The sequence below is a fragment of the Scleropages formosus genome, chromosome 21, assembly GCF_900964775.1.
Source record: "Scleropages formosus chromosome 21, fSclFor1.1, whole genome shotgun sequence".
Lineage (NCBI taxonomy): Eukaryota > Metazoa > Chordata > Actinopteri > Osteoglossiformes > Osteoglossidae > Scleropages > Scleropages formosus.
The window spans coordinates 9666725-9680799 of NC_041826.1; the positions used below are offsets into that span (position 1 = coordinate 9666725).

A 14075-nucleotide genomic window follows, 5' to 3' on the forward strand; every position below is an offset into this window, starting at 1 on the left:
TTTAAAAAAGCCAATTGTCCAGCACTGGAGAACTAACGAACCTCGGGCTCAGTGGGAATTAACTCTTATTTGGTTTTTATACATTAGTTTGCGCTTCTTTGTGTCTTTCTTTATTATTATTATTTTTTTTTTTGTCCTATCTTCTTCATCCGCACATGGTGAGAAAAATATGTTTATTCAAAGTTCATAAATGCATTTCTTCGATTCCAAATTCGTACTTCATTTATAAAAATGTTCAAAATTACACCACTTCTACAATTCGGAATTCACTGTAAAATAGTAATAAAATGTACAATATACAGAGGAAAATCTAAACTGATAACAACTTATCTGGGCAATACAGCTGAATTTTGTTAGGAAATTAACTAAAACCTCTACTACACAATTGTCATACTGAGTTACATTGGCTTTGTTTTATTGCCCTGGGCACAATAATTAGGTTTATTTTGACAAACCGCCAGACTCGCACAGGAAAAAAAGTTCACATTTTTAGCTCGTTATTGATTAATTTTAATTGTGAGTATAGTTAAGCACAGCTGTAAGAGAAACTTAATTTCAAAAGCCAGTTGCACACATAACTTTATGTTAAAATGTTATGTGTACATATCTAGCTACAGTCCGCAATAACCCTGTCCTTCTATGGTGGTTTATTTGAAAAATTAAATTACAGAGTTGCTATGTTGGGTATTTCTGTCCATAATAAGTAGGAATACTGAATAATTAAGAATGTGTGACGAAGGATGACAGCTGAGCCTAAATATTGAAATTGTTTAGCGTTTCTTGGTTGTTTTGTTACCAGTTGAAGTGCGCATACACACAAACACACGCGCGCGCGCACACACACACACACACACACACACACACACCCACGCGCGCATACGCACACAAAACACACGCACCCACACACACACACACACACACACACCTCTGTTTTACTTCCAGTATAAAAATCATGTTTAAATGGATCTCTTTTGCACTGAAGAAGATTAATAGCAAGTTCTTACCCGGCGCCCGAGACTCAGCGGAGAACCGCGCCTGGTGACGTCACCGGGGCGCGAGAGGAAACTCGAGCTGAAAACGCCGAACCTACAGCAGACGCGCCACCAAAAGAGCCGTCCGTCCGGCCGCGCGCGCGAATACCTGCGCGTCCCTGTGGATCTATGTGACACCTGTATGGGGGAATCGGAGCTTTTACCGCCCTTCTGTCTGCGCGTGGAACTGGCTGGTGAGTGTCACTGTTACCCGCATTTTACCTCCTTTTCACCCCGGATTCTGTCTGCAATGATTTTAGCTGCATCTTGTCTACCTAGTTTGACTTTGATGCGTATTTCTCGGAACACCAGACAATAAGGATCGATACACACAGGTCAGGATCAATGAGGGTTCTGTGTCTGCACCCCATCAGCGGCATTTTAACCGCAGTCCTGCTTGGTCGGAAATAAATATTATACAGCAAATCATGTGCTGAATAAAGTTCATTTTGACTGATGCGCATCTGAGTCTCGAGCCATCGTCTCGACGGGCTCGCGCACAGCACCCCCCCCCCCCCCCCCCACATCTTCACTGTGTGTGTGACTCAGCAGTAGTACATTTTTGTGACTTTCCAGAGTGACAGTGCCAGCGCGCGCACTTTGTTCACATTTCCACGTGCGTACAGTACGTGCGGTGTCATATAGCTCTAACAGGGGGAGTATTTTCGTTGTAACAACCGCGGTGGCGCCGATCTTCATGTTTTATAATGTTCAGTGTGTCTCATTCTCAAGAAAAAACCATCAATGAATCAGTGTTCGTTGAAACGTGAGAGCGCGCGCGTCGGTCACTGTTCGCTATGATTGAATTTTCACTTACGTCCTTTATGAACAACGAAGGGATCAATGACGGAAATGTCGCAAGGACACCTTTATTGCAGCACTCAGGAGTCTGAAATGAATGTAAAAAACGAAATATTTTGGAAGGGTCTGAGAAGTGGAATGAATGAAGCTCTATGTATCATCAGTTATATGTGAAATCATGCGAGGGCCTCCGAAAGGGAAACGAGCGGGAGGGAGCAGAAGACGCACGAAGCGAAGGCCATCTGAACCATATTTGATGTCAAAAGTCAAGTGTGTTTGTGTGTGGGTGTGTGGGTCCTGTGTGTGTGTGCGTGCGTGCGTGTGCGTGCGTGTGAGTGTGTGTAACAGGGACCCTGCTGCTCACGATTTATTGTGGACATAAAACAAGCGGAGGGTTTCCTGCAGAGATAGGAGACCTGGGGGGGTGAAGATGTTACAGCAAAGGTAAACAGCAGAGACTCATATTGTCTGCGCTGAAAGTAAAGAAACTCCATCCGAACGCAGCTCACACTCCTGGGGGTGGAGTGGGGGTGGAGTGCGGGTAGGGTGGGGGTGGGAGTGGGAGTGGGAGTGGGGGGGTCGACAAAGTGAGTAATACGTTTTTCTTTTCAGTTCAGCGCCGAAAAGCTGCAGTTCGCTTTTATACAGAGAAAGAAAAAAAAAAAAAACAAAAACATTTCCCAGTGATGGTAATGAAGTGTGTGTGTGTGTGTGTGTGTGTGTGAGTGATAAGTAGACATGTCTTAATGGGAATCTTGCTGCTGTGTTTTTCTAAAGCTCACTGTTGTCTTTGTGATTCAGAATGAGGGCTGGGGGTGGGGAGTGATGGTAAAAGGGTGTAAAAGGTGTCATCTGGGAGGACTAATTTTGATTAATGTCTTTCTGTCTTGCAGGCATTCTGGGATGGAACTTAATTTGTCTAAGAATGTCATCTCTTGTGGAGATCCAGGTATTCCCCATATTTTGCTCTTATTCTCACTGCTATCTGCGAAACGTACACGTTTTATATTTGTAAATTGTGGCAGTTTATATAGCTGTACTTTGTGCCGAATGTTCTACGCTTATTATTATTATTATTATTATTATTATTATTATTATTATAAAAGCACTAAAGGTGTTGCTATTGTCTGAAACTGGTACAAGTATTAAGACATTTTAGTCATTTTTAAAATTGTTTAACGCCGTCGGTAAAAGGTGGAATTGTGTTCTGTGCAGGCAGAGGACTAAACGTACATAAATAGGCTTAAATTAGTCAAACAGTTGGACAATAAAATTGTCAAAATTCACGTTTCTAAACGAAATTTGATCACTTTGAGTAATTTTTTTGCATTTTAAGTTATTAGTAGTTCTGAGCTTTTTCGTAACTAAACGAAAGGAAAAGTTATTTTTAAAACGACCCAAAAAAACATCATTCGTTTCATCACGTGAAACTGTTACCTTCTTCCGTGAGTGTAATGTACGTATTGGTATATAAGTGCATGATATATAAGCGCAGTATATAAGTGCAGTGTAGGTGTAGCGTTTGCTTGAAACTGTGCTGTTTGCTGTTTCACAGGGATTTTTTTGTACAATTAAAGTGATATAAAGGCGCCACGTCTTCAAAAACAGTATTATCGCATTATATTTATATTAGTTATATTTGTGTCTAGAGGTTTGTTTATTTTCTTGTTTTGTCCATGTCTAAGATGAACATGTCTCTTCTGTAAATCTCTTTCGAGACGGTGCTCTTACACTAAGAGGTCGAACTGCGTCCTTCTTCTTTTGTGCTCGACTTGCATCCCTGGTCTTGGGGTTGAACGAGGAGAGGTGGTGGGTTCAAAGCCCGGGTCGAGTCCCTCTCCCTGGGAGCTGCTGCCCTCAAGGAATTAACCTGCTCCGGTTACCGACCATCTGCCCTTCCAGGCCATGTGCTCTATGCCTAAAAAAGAGAGCTCCAGTAATAATCAAAGGTTTAACAGAGTACGTATTGTTCGAGGAATTTGTACGTTTAACAAACCGAGATTTGTGTTAAATACAATGTACTGATTTCCACAGAAAGGCTTTAAATGAAGTTCAGGTGTTTTATTACCCTTTATTTTGTTTATGCTTCTGTCCAAGAGACCATTTACAGTGTTGAAAAAAAATGACTTTACAGCGATTTACCTGTTTATACAGCAGGCTCTCCTTACTGTAGTAATTCGGAATAGGTAGGCTTTGATCAAGAGAGCTGGATGTGGGGTTTGAACATCGGTCAGACAAGGGACTGCTAGATAACATAACAATTCTGGACACACTATATGCTGCCTTCTGCGCTTTCAATGTGTCCTTTTTTTGTCGTGTATTAAAATGAAATAAAGTGTGACGTGTCAGAAGTGGGATTCGAACCCACGCCTCCATTCGAGACCAGAACACTCGCGACATTATGGGGGAAGGTTATTAACCTTGAGTCTGGCGCCTTAGACCGCTCGGCCATCCTGACACTTGCGTCCTACCCACCTCTGTCACCTTGTAATCTGAAGGTCAGGGGTTCGACTCCCTACCCGAACTGTAATATGTTTGATAGAGGTTGTTCCCTTGAACTGCTCAAATAAGAGTACCCTGCTGTATAAACGGGTAAATCACTGTAAAGCTTGTAATCGTTATAAAGTGGCCAGGAGAGGAGTCAGTTAAACAGAAGTTAATAACTAGCGTTAATTGATGTAAGTCTCACATGAACACGTGCATGTAGGCAAATTAATGTATATGCATGAGGTAGCCGAATGCAGAACGGTTATTCCAGCGCTGTTCGATGTTTTTTTTTCCCCTGGAGGGGGAGGAGGTAGAGGCATCTGTGGGGCTGAGACCACCTGGCAGGGTCCTGCTCCTGCAGTAGCTGGGCTGAGGCTGTCCGACCTGCTCATGACCAGAGTTCATCAGCAGAAGCATCTGGAAGGAGGAACGCAGAGACAGGCCTCCTAAAAAGCAATAATAATAATAATAATAATAATAATAATAATAATAATAATCTCTCCGCACGACAAAAGGGCGCCGTTTCTCTCTTATCTTCTTAACATCGCAAGGCCTCCTGTTTACAGCTACATCATCTCTGTGTCATACAAAAGCATAAAGCCTTTGATTATAGAACACTTCTGGACCTATGTGTGCACGTGCCGCCGAATTTGAATATTGATTGGTTTCGCAGCAGTTCTCAGTACCTCGTGCGAATCTGCGCAGCACCTCCGCGCCACGATTCGCACCTTCAGCCACACTGAGATCTTCTGCTGCACATCTGCTCTCTAACTGGCGCTTGTGAATCAAGCAATTTGCAAAATATTGCACAAAAACACATGGGCTCGGTGCGAACGATCTAGAAAAGGAGGAATAACGTTGCGCAGGCAGCAAAATGAAGCATTTTAAAAAATGTTACTATTTCTTTCTTACAGCAAAGGTTTTTTTGAACGTTGTTGTTAATTATTAATATGATATGAAACAATAAATCGCGCCGCTTTCACATTTTTTCTGGCATTCTCCGGTTGTAATGAAAATAATAACAGTCAGTTATGCAGTCGTTGAAATTATTGGGCATTTCAGGTATGAACATATAAAATGTATAATACATGTATTTAAAAAAACGTATGAAAAAAGAAATTCGGAAATCATCCAGTTACTGCATATGAGAAGGATAAATAATAAAGACGAATATTAGTAAGGGAGTTTTAGCAAACTAAGCGCAACCTTCCCGCGTGGCCACACCGCCGCACGAGACCCCACGAGAGCTATTTTGTACTTATTGTGCAAATCGGTTCACATTTTACCCAAAGCGAATCTGCTCAGTAACACTGCGCTTTACAGGAGCAATTTTGGCTCCTGGGACTCAAACCGGCAACCTTCAGGTTACAACTGAGCACCATTAAGCAGAGAAAAATGTAACAGGCTTCAGCTATTATTATTTCAGTACTGCACAGTACCGGTGAAAAAGAGAATGTAAATAAGAAAAATGTCCTCAAGTATTAAGAACATGTAATTTTCGCTCGGTTATTCTTAAACTATCTACATTACTCTTGAATACACGATAACTGAGTTTTCACATGGACTATGTAATTATTATTACGGTGGTATTTTTCTGATACTCTGGAGATTGTGCTGCGTAATGACCCTACTTTCCTGCGAGTTATTATTGCTGTTTTGTAGTCTAACGGGTCTTGAAGTGCGCAATAAATACTTACCCTAGACAAAAGTGGAAAATTATCTCGAATGTGCTAAATTCAATCAGTAAAAATTACAAAATGCCGTTAAAAATAATAGAAATATGTAATAAAATAGAATGGTTTTAATAAAAAAAAACTTGTTAAAAAGTAATAAATAAATAATTCATTATTGTTTAAAATATCAATATAATAAATACATCGTTCCGAACTTCAAGTGTCGGATGTGACGCATTGTACTGTTACTTTACATATTGATTTTATGTTTATTCACAATGCTGCGCCAAATGGTTCGGTACTGGCTCCTTTCAACTCACTGTCGTGATGAGATTTGTCACTATTCGCTCAGCAATTTCCCTTGACTGTTTTACAGAACTATTCACAGCTGGATATTACACAAATCACTGCAGTGTTTTCGCGGTCCTTTTTCTCATTACTTTCAGTGATTGGAACGGAACCAGTGCAACATAACCAATCAATGTGGCACATTTCTGTAAACCGGGCAAATTGGATCGTAACCCGACATGAGTTCTGTCACATACTGATACGTCGTCTTAAAAAGCTTGCTCCTCATTTCCACTATTTTTTTTTCAAAAATTAAACTTGTTTTTTTTTTTCGAAAATGAAATTGAAGATTTAAAATAAGTGTGCTTTAATAAAAGCACAAAGAGGTTTGGCGTTCGACATTTCTTGACGTTTGATTTAGCTGTACACTCCTTAGTGACTTAGTGAGGAGTAGCACACAAATGATGGGGGGGTACATTAGGCTCATTGGGACACTGCACGTGTGACTCCGGTAAATGTGTCGGTGATTCGTGTCGCAGCGCAGACTCGTTTCGTTCCAATGATGACCAGAAGGTGGCGCTGCTACCGACAAACGCGCGCTCCACCATTCAGACAAAAGGGATGAGGAAAGAGAGTTGATCTTCCAATAACAGCTATGAGAAAAAACTAATACAAAGATGAAATAATACATAGATGAAGTCTGCATTTCCCTTACTGTTTAATGGATTTCATAGTAACGCCTCAATACTGTTAAAGTTCCATGCAGGTTCTTTTTTCGCAAATGTAAGTACTGTACAGACATTACATGCTGTTACTGTATATTATCGATAACTTTTGAGGAAAACTTCTTCTGTAAGGATTCTACCTGCTGCTGTCTCAAGCATTTAATTAATTTGCCCGGAAAAACAGCAGGTTAAGTTTCTTAATTGCCTGCTTTGCACACAGCTTCATTTGGTGATGTGGGTGAATATGAAGAAGAATACTTTCACTCGTGTGCAGATCGTATTTAATCCAATCAATTACCGTTGGATTAAATTCTGAAACTCGATGGGTTGACCATGTAAATAAATTAAATTGCGCCTGGGAATTCACACAGGCTGCTGCCGAACGGCAAACACCGCCTGGCCCAGGGTGTGTAAACAGAGAGTGAGAGACAGGGATGATTCTGAATGAACGAGCGGAGATTAAAAGCAAATACACATAATATATTTACCGCAAAACTAAACATTGAAATTTAAATTTTTGGCATGCATTTAAAACGTTGGTATACTGTTTAAAACGGGCGTGTCTGGAATATGAAATTGACAAGTAAGCAAGGTATTCGCGGACCGTTCCTTCAGTAATTTTATTTTAACACACAGGCCTGTAAGACTTCGGCAGAAACATAATGTTTCGCGAGGTTTTCTGAGCCAAAACACCCTTCAGACCGAAAGGCCCCTGAAATGCGTCCTTCCTTGGACATTCGCAGGACGTGATGGACAGGTCACTTTTTACTGCCCTTTTCTCTTCGGGGCTGGAAACAATGGAATCTACCGTGTGATCTAACACAGATACACAGAGATACACAGGCCAGGGGGTGGGTGTGTGTGTCTGTGTGTGACAGAGAGACAGAGAGAGAGAGAGAGAAAGAGAGAGCAGTAGTCGTCGAGTAAGAGACGGGTGACTGATTTAAAAAGACGCGTTTTACTGGGCCACAGTTTCATCGTGACACTCAGTGATTTATTAAAACTTAATAAATGGATACAGAACTGTAACACCCGTGTTTTCCCTCGAATCTACAGGCAGGGGTAAATTGCTGCGTTTTTCCATTAATATTTTAACACTGAGACGTTGCAGGACACGTCGGGGCAAGTGTTCAGCGAGCCCGGCGCGCACCCGACGTGTGCATCGCGTGCGTGCGTGCGTGCGTGCGTGCGTGAGTGAGTCTGCAGGCGCGCGCCCAGCTGCCCTTTGGCGTTCATCTCTCGCCTTTTCAAACGCGCTTGAATAAAAAGACACGATTTTCTACGGAAAAAAAAGTTTCACAAAGCTGCACCCCCGCCCCCCGCGCTCCCGCGAGAGAAATCCAAAGAAAGGCGCCGCTGCCCTGCAGAAGGACTCGGCTGCTCGCGCTCAGTGGGTGGGACTCCCTCGCGGACGGACGGCAGCTTTAATACAAAGGGGATGGGTAGATCTGCTCGTGATTCCTGCGCGAGAGTCCGTGGATGAGCGCGCGCACTCCCCTCCGGCAGGAAACCGAAAGCGCGCGCGCGCTGTCACCACTGCGCGAGAGAGAGAGAGCGGCAGTGCTCTCGAGGGGGGAAGTCGCGAGGGGACTGGGACAAAAAAAAAAAAAAAACACCCGTGTTTATACCCCAATATTCCTGAGAACGGTTTTATCAGAATGGCTCTTTCATTCTGAAGGGGGTTTTTGAACAACGAAGCTGTCGGATCTCGGAGGCGCGCTCCCGCTGACTGTCTATGCATGCATATATACATTTTAAATAAATAAAAGCACCATCTTTTCAAGGTGGGATGAATCTGGAAAGGATTTCCGAGGCAGTGAGACCACAGGCGGCGCGCGACATGGCCTCCACCTTCCACGTGCCCAGGAGCTCGAGCAGCAAGAGGGACCCCCTGGAGCACTCGAGCAGCGACTCGTCGGACCCCGAGACGGCAGGTAGGAGCGCAGGGGCCGCGAGCGCCCGTGGTGCCCTCTGGTCACTCGGGGGTCACTCAGTGCTGCCGGTCGTCTCTCTAAAGTGTACAAAGTGACAGTAAAAGTACCTGGGCTGATCTGAGCTGACTGTGAACGTGAAGTGGATGGAGGGTGGAACTGCAGGGTACAACATGGGCACCTTCGTAATGCACATTTCCCGCAGCAACGGCTCTAACGAGAAACAAATAAATATCTGCGAAGTATTTCAAAAGCAGGAAAAAGAGCGAAAAGAGCGGAAAGTGCGCTTGGCGCCGCTTGTGTTCAGCCGGGCGCTGTGCGCGGGCTGAGCCGTAGCGTAGTGGAGAGCGCTGCTGCTCAGTCAGCGGTGCGCACGGAGCGCTCTGATCACACAGTGGCATATATTGTTGTTGGAAACGATTCTTAAAACTGTACAAAACGTGGTTATCGGTGTGTAAAAAAATGAACTAAAATAAAATTAAGAAAATTCAGGTACTGGAGAGTTTTACTCTCTGAGCTTTTATTCTGATGGCCAAAATTATGTACGGTTTTCGGGTCACTTTCTGTTGCATTGCAAACAACTCGTTCCGGACGTTTAGTCATAAACACACGGCACACTTTAAATATTCGACGTAAAACGGTGTTCGCTGCGATATATTGTGCAGCGGGATATATTTTATGGTTAAAATAAAATCAGATGGAACTGCTTTCGATCGGAAAACCTGCAGATAAACCTGGGGCCTTGTATATGACATCGAAAGGTCGGGCTCGTGCGCATGGTGCCACTCGGCACTGGCAGAAAGCGTTTTGCAAAAACTTTTTTTTTGTCATCCTCTAAGTCCCACATTTCCTTAAGGCCATGTGGTGAAAATTTTATTTGAAAGAGTGCACCTTGGGCTTTGGTGTTGCGATTAACCTCTGAACGAGTTCTGTACGAGTTTTATTGCATGTCATATACACAGTACCATACCCGTATACAACGATTTATTTAATAAATGCATGTTACATTTTATTCGTAGGTTTTCTCATCTCCACAGAATGTAGCGGGAAACTCGTCGCGCAGATATTTAAGAAAGTGTTACTGTTATTAGTGTTACTGTTATTGTTGTAATAATGTAACAATGTATCAGTATTTGAGCGCATATTGGGAGTGTTGCGCAAATAGTGAAATACTCGTGTATACTTATATAATATATATGTACACGCGCGCACAAACATTGTTTGCTCAGATAAGGAGCGGAACGCGGAGCAGAGGCCCGAGGACGGACACTCCGAGGACCCCAAGAAGAAGAAGCAGCGGCGGCAGCGGACGCACTTCACGAGCCAGCAGCTGCAGGAGCTCGAGGCCACGTTCCAGAGGAACCGCTACCCGGACATGAGCACGCGCGAGGAGATCGCCGTGTGGACGAACCTCACGGAGGCCCGGGTTCGGGTGCGTGGCTCCGACAGCCCGGAAGCAGAGCGAACACTTAACCCGCGGAAACAGAATTATTATTATTATTTCTCAAGCTTTCATCATCATGTTTGCACCAGAGAGAAGTGGATCGGTGTGATCATTTTTGTAGCAGAATATTATATAAACACACACTCAGCTCAGGTGTGTGTGTTATGCGTGTGTGTGTGTGTGTGGGCGAGCGCATTCATGTAATATTCTTTTTTTTTTATATTAATATTTTTTTCTCAGACTTTAATATATATGTTGGCTAGCGTTCACATTCATGTCTGAGAGAAAAAAAAAATGTACGAAAAATTTCTGTCACTTTTTAGGAGACGGAAGACAGTTGGTCGCTGCCTTTTTGCACATCAGCTAAACAGTTCGGTTGCGTTAAATAAATGTCCATCACCGTCATCATCATCATTATCATCGGCAGCAGCAAAAATAAACCGTAAAACCACTCCAGCAGCCTTTAGATGCCCGAATGCGAGAACAGTCCTCAGTTTTCCGACGTGACCGGGAACGAGAAGGAAAAGAAAGGAAACAGATGTTTTAACGCGTTCATTTGTGCGTCGAGAAGCGCGTCGTTTCACTTCAGTGTAAAATGGTAAAGACAATTATTTTAAAGACAATTTGCTAACACGGCGAAAAGTACGTGTGTGTGAGAAATATCGTTGTTTTCGTGCCTTTATAATTATTTTTCTAAGATTTTAAGAGCTCACTTCAAAATGAAATAGCCTGCGCTCCATCCATAGTGTGAAATAATCGATTCAAAACTATGGGTTTGAATGATGGAGATCGTTTAAGATGACTTGTAGCAGCTACAGTATTTATTTGAAAAACGCTTTCACTGTGTATATTTCACTTTTATTATACGGTTTGTTACTTCTCACTGTTAATGATTCCTAAATCTGCGTTCAGGATAAAGAGCGAATTATTACTTGCATACCTATGATTCATGTTTCGTAATGGGTAAAATATTTTACTTTTCCGTTTAAAATGTTTTTGCGCTGTTTTTGCTGCGTGTAATTATTTCTTCAACTGCGCTGTGATTTCGGTTTAGTTGCAAGTCACCTTTTAAAACGCGTTGCTTAATGTATTATTTCGGAGGCACTTTTTACACAGCGCGTCTATTGCGATATATCTGCGTTTTATCACAATGCTTTCTATTTGACAGAGGATTAGTGCAGACATTTTTAATGATAATCCCAAGTTTCACAAACAGAAATTGCACAAGGAATGTTTGTGCGAAAGAGAAGAGGACTGACTTTAACTCTTAAACAACACAGACCCACATTCTAGATAATATTAATGCGACGCTTTTACATACAGCTTACATTCTTTAACACGTTTCTGGCAGAACGTGCACCAGAAATATATATGTTTATTTCATTTATTACATTTATGTCTCAGAAAGTGCGCTTTCGAAGGCCAAAACCGATTTATGTACATTTTCTTTCATTTTTCCATGATATATTTTATTTTTTCGGCAAGAAAAAAAGGATGTGCTTGTTCATTTCTATTTACATAAATGCTTTCAAGCAAAATGTAGTAATACTTGTGAAATTACCACAAAATAATATTGATTGTATTAACATCTATTTTTATAATTTGCCTATATTTTTTTTTGAGAAAATATTAGTCCTATAAAATGGTTTAATATCGTCTCCTGAGGTACCATGTATTAATTTTTATTGAATTACTAATTAAAATTGTATTATCTTTTATTTGTGTAATTTAACAAATTACTAAGGGGCCTGTAATTTTTTTTGTTTGATTGCTGTCTTTGCAGGTGTGGTTTAAAAATCGCAGGGCCAAGTGGAGGAAGCGGGAGCGGAACCAACAGATGGACCTGTGTAAGAACACCTATCTTCCGCAGTTCAGTGGCCTCATGCAGCCCTACGATGAAATGTACCCAGCCTACACCTACAACAACTGGACCAACAAAGCTCTGGCCCCTGCACCCTTGTCCACCAAGAACTTTCCCTTCTTCAACTCCATGAGTCCCCTCACGTCCCAGTCCATGTTCTCAGCCCCCAACTCCATCTCCTCCATGAGCATGGCCTCCGGCATGGGCCACTCGGCCGTGCCTGGGATGCCCACCTCCGGCTTGAACAACATCAGTAACCTTAATGGTATTGGGAGCTCGACCATCAACTCGGCGATGTCCTCCTCCACCTGCCCCTATGGACCCCCGGCCTCGTCGTACAGCGTGTACAGGGACACGTGTAACTCCAGCCTGGCCACCCTGAGACTGAAGTCCAAGCAGCACCCCACATTTGGATATAGTGGGCTGCAGAGTCCAGGCTCGAGCCTGAATGCCTGTCAGTACAACAGTTGACCTTTTAGTCCAGATTAACCATCAAGTCAATGGACCTTCACACAGACCTACAACCAAAACTTAACTGGATTGGCTGCAGTCGCTTAAAAATGGATTATGCGGGTTTTATATGATGACTTATAAACTTGCACAACAAAACCATCCATGACTTTGGATTTCATAGTGATGAAGACATTTGTTACATAGCCACACTGTATATACGGAACAAAGGATCCATTGTCCATCTTTAGCTTGCTTTGAAGACTTTAAACTATCTGAAACTTGCTTTTCTTGTTGGATGGGGAAAAAAATGATGATGAAAATAATTAAAAAAAAAAAAAAACTTGCGAGGATTTAATACGGTAAAAGAAGTTAAATAGTTATATGTGCATTTTTATACCGGCCTTCTGTGTGTAACTGTTCTTTTTTAACGAAGTGCAGGAAACACACTGTCGTTTTACAAAAACCATCCAGCATTATGTCAGTGGAACAACTTGGACGCCCGGTTTCCTTATTTTTGTTTGCTTGTTTTAAGTACAGACGAAAAACGCATGTTTAACTCGTGTTTTGTACAAACTGGTATTAATATTATTATTGTAAGATCCGAACCGAGCAAGTCGGTTATTCTGTATACAAACGGTGAATGAAAATTCTCTGTGTTTATGGTAATATGTTTTAATAAACTATAGCAGATGATGATATTTATTTTTAAGATATTTATTTTTAAAGGTAGCATGACGTCATGATGTCGAGTCTGCACCTTAGTCTTTACACTTTCACAGATGTTTGGAATTATTATTATTATTATTATTATTATTATTATTATAAATTACACATTCATATTTGAAATATTTCTTACCCAAATTTTAATATGATTCTTAGTATTTCATTATTGCCGGGCAGTGGTCCGATTCCCAATCCATAGTGACACTTTTAAATTAATTTCCTCATTTTATTTGTTACTTAATTTTTATGATTTTTAGGGGGATGATGATGCTCTTTGAAAACAGAGCCCAGCTCCATATTATAACTATATTCGTCGAAAACGTATTTGGTTAATATTTACTTTTCGCAGTTTTTGCGAATGTTTGTTCTTTTTGCGCTCGTAATTTTAAGATGTTCATCAGCAATATTTCCGGTAAATTCTAAGAATTTTCGGCAAGAATGTTTCGACTCCCTGAATTATCACCAACTCAGTTTGTCCGATCTGTAGCCTTCTTTTTTTAATCTGTTATTCTTGAATGATGACTCCGATGAAGAGAATAGACCCCATCGACACCTCGTAAAACTTGTTGAAGTAATTATTAACTAAACAATGAGCAAAAGGACAAAAATGGCCAAATATAGACATTGTAACCTTATTATTGTAACTTGGACATGGGAA

At 41.7% G+C, this 14075-nt stretch overlaps 1 protein-coding gene and 1 non-coding gene across 2 annotated transcripts; one reads left to right on the forward strand and one right to left on the reverse strand.

The window, feature by feature from the left end:
* The first annotated feature begins 1016 nt into the window (after positions 1–1016).
* On the forward strand, positions 1017–13191 carry pitx1 (paired-like homeodomain 1). Its single transcript, XM_029247403.1, has 5 exons — positions 1017–1225; positions 2726–2781; positions 8790–8939; positions 10166–10368; positions 12164–13191. The coding sequence occupies exons 2-5, from the start codon at positions 2736–2738 to the stop codon at positions 12710–12712; spliced, it is 948 nt and encodes a 315-aa protein (XP_029103236.1). The 5' UTR covers positions 1017–1225; positions 2726–2735; the 3' UTR covers positions 12713–13191.
* Positions 4176–4290, reverse strand: trnal-caa (transfer RNA leucine (anticodon CAA)). The gene is made up of 2 exons: positions 4253–4290; positions 4176–4220 (listed from the first exon to the last, which is right to left on the reverse strand). It is a non-coding gene; the product is annotated as a tRNA-Leu (tRNA).
* Positions 13192–14075: the final 884 nt, after the last annotated feature.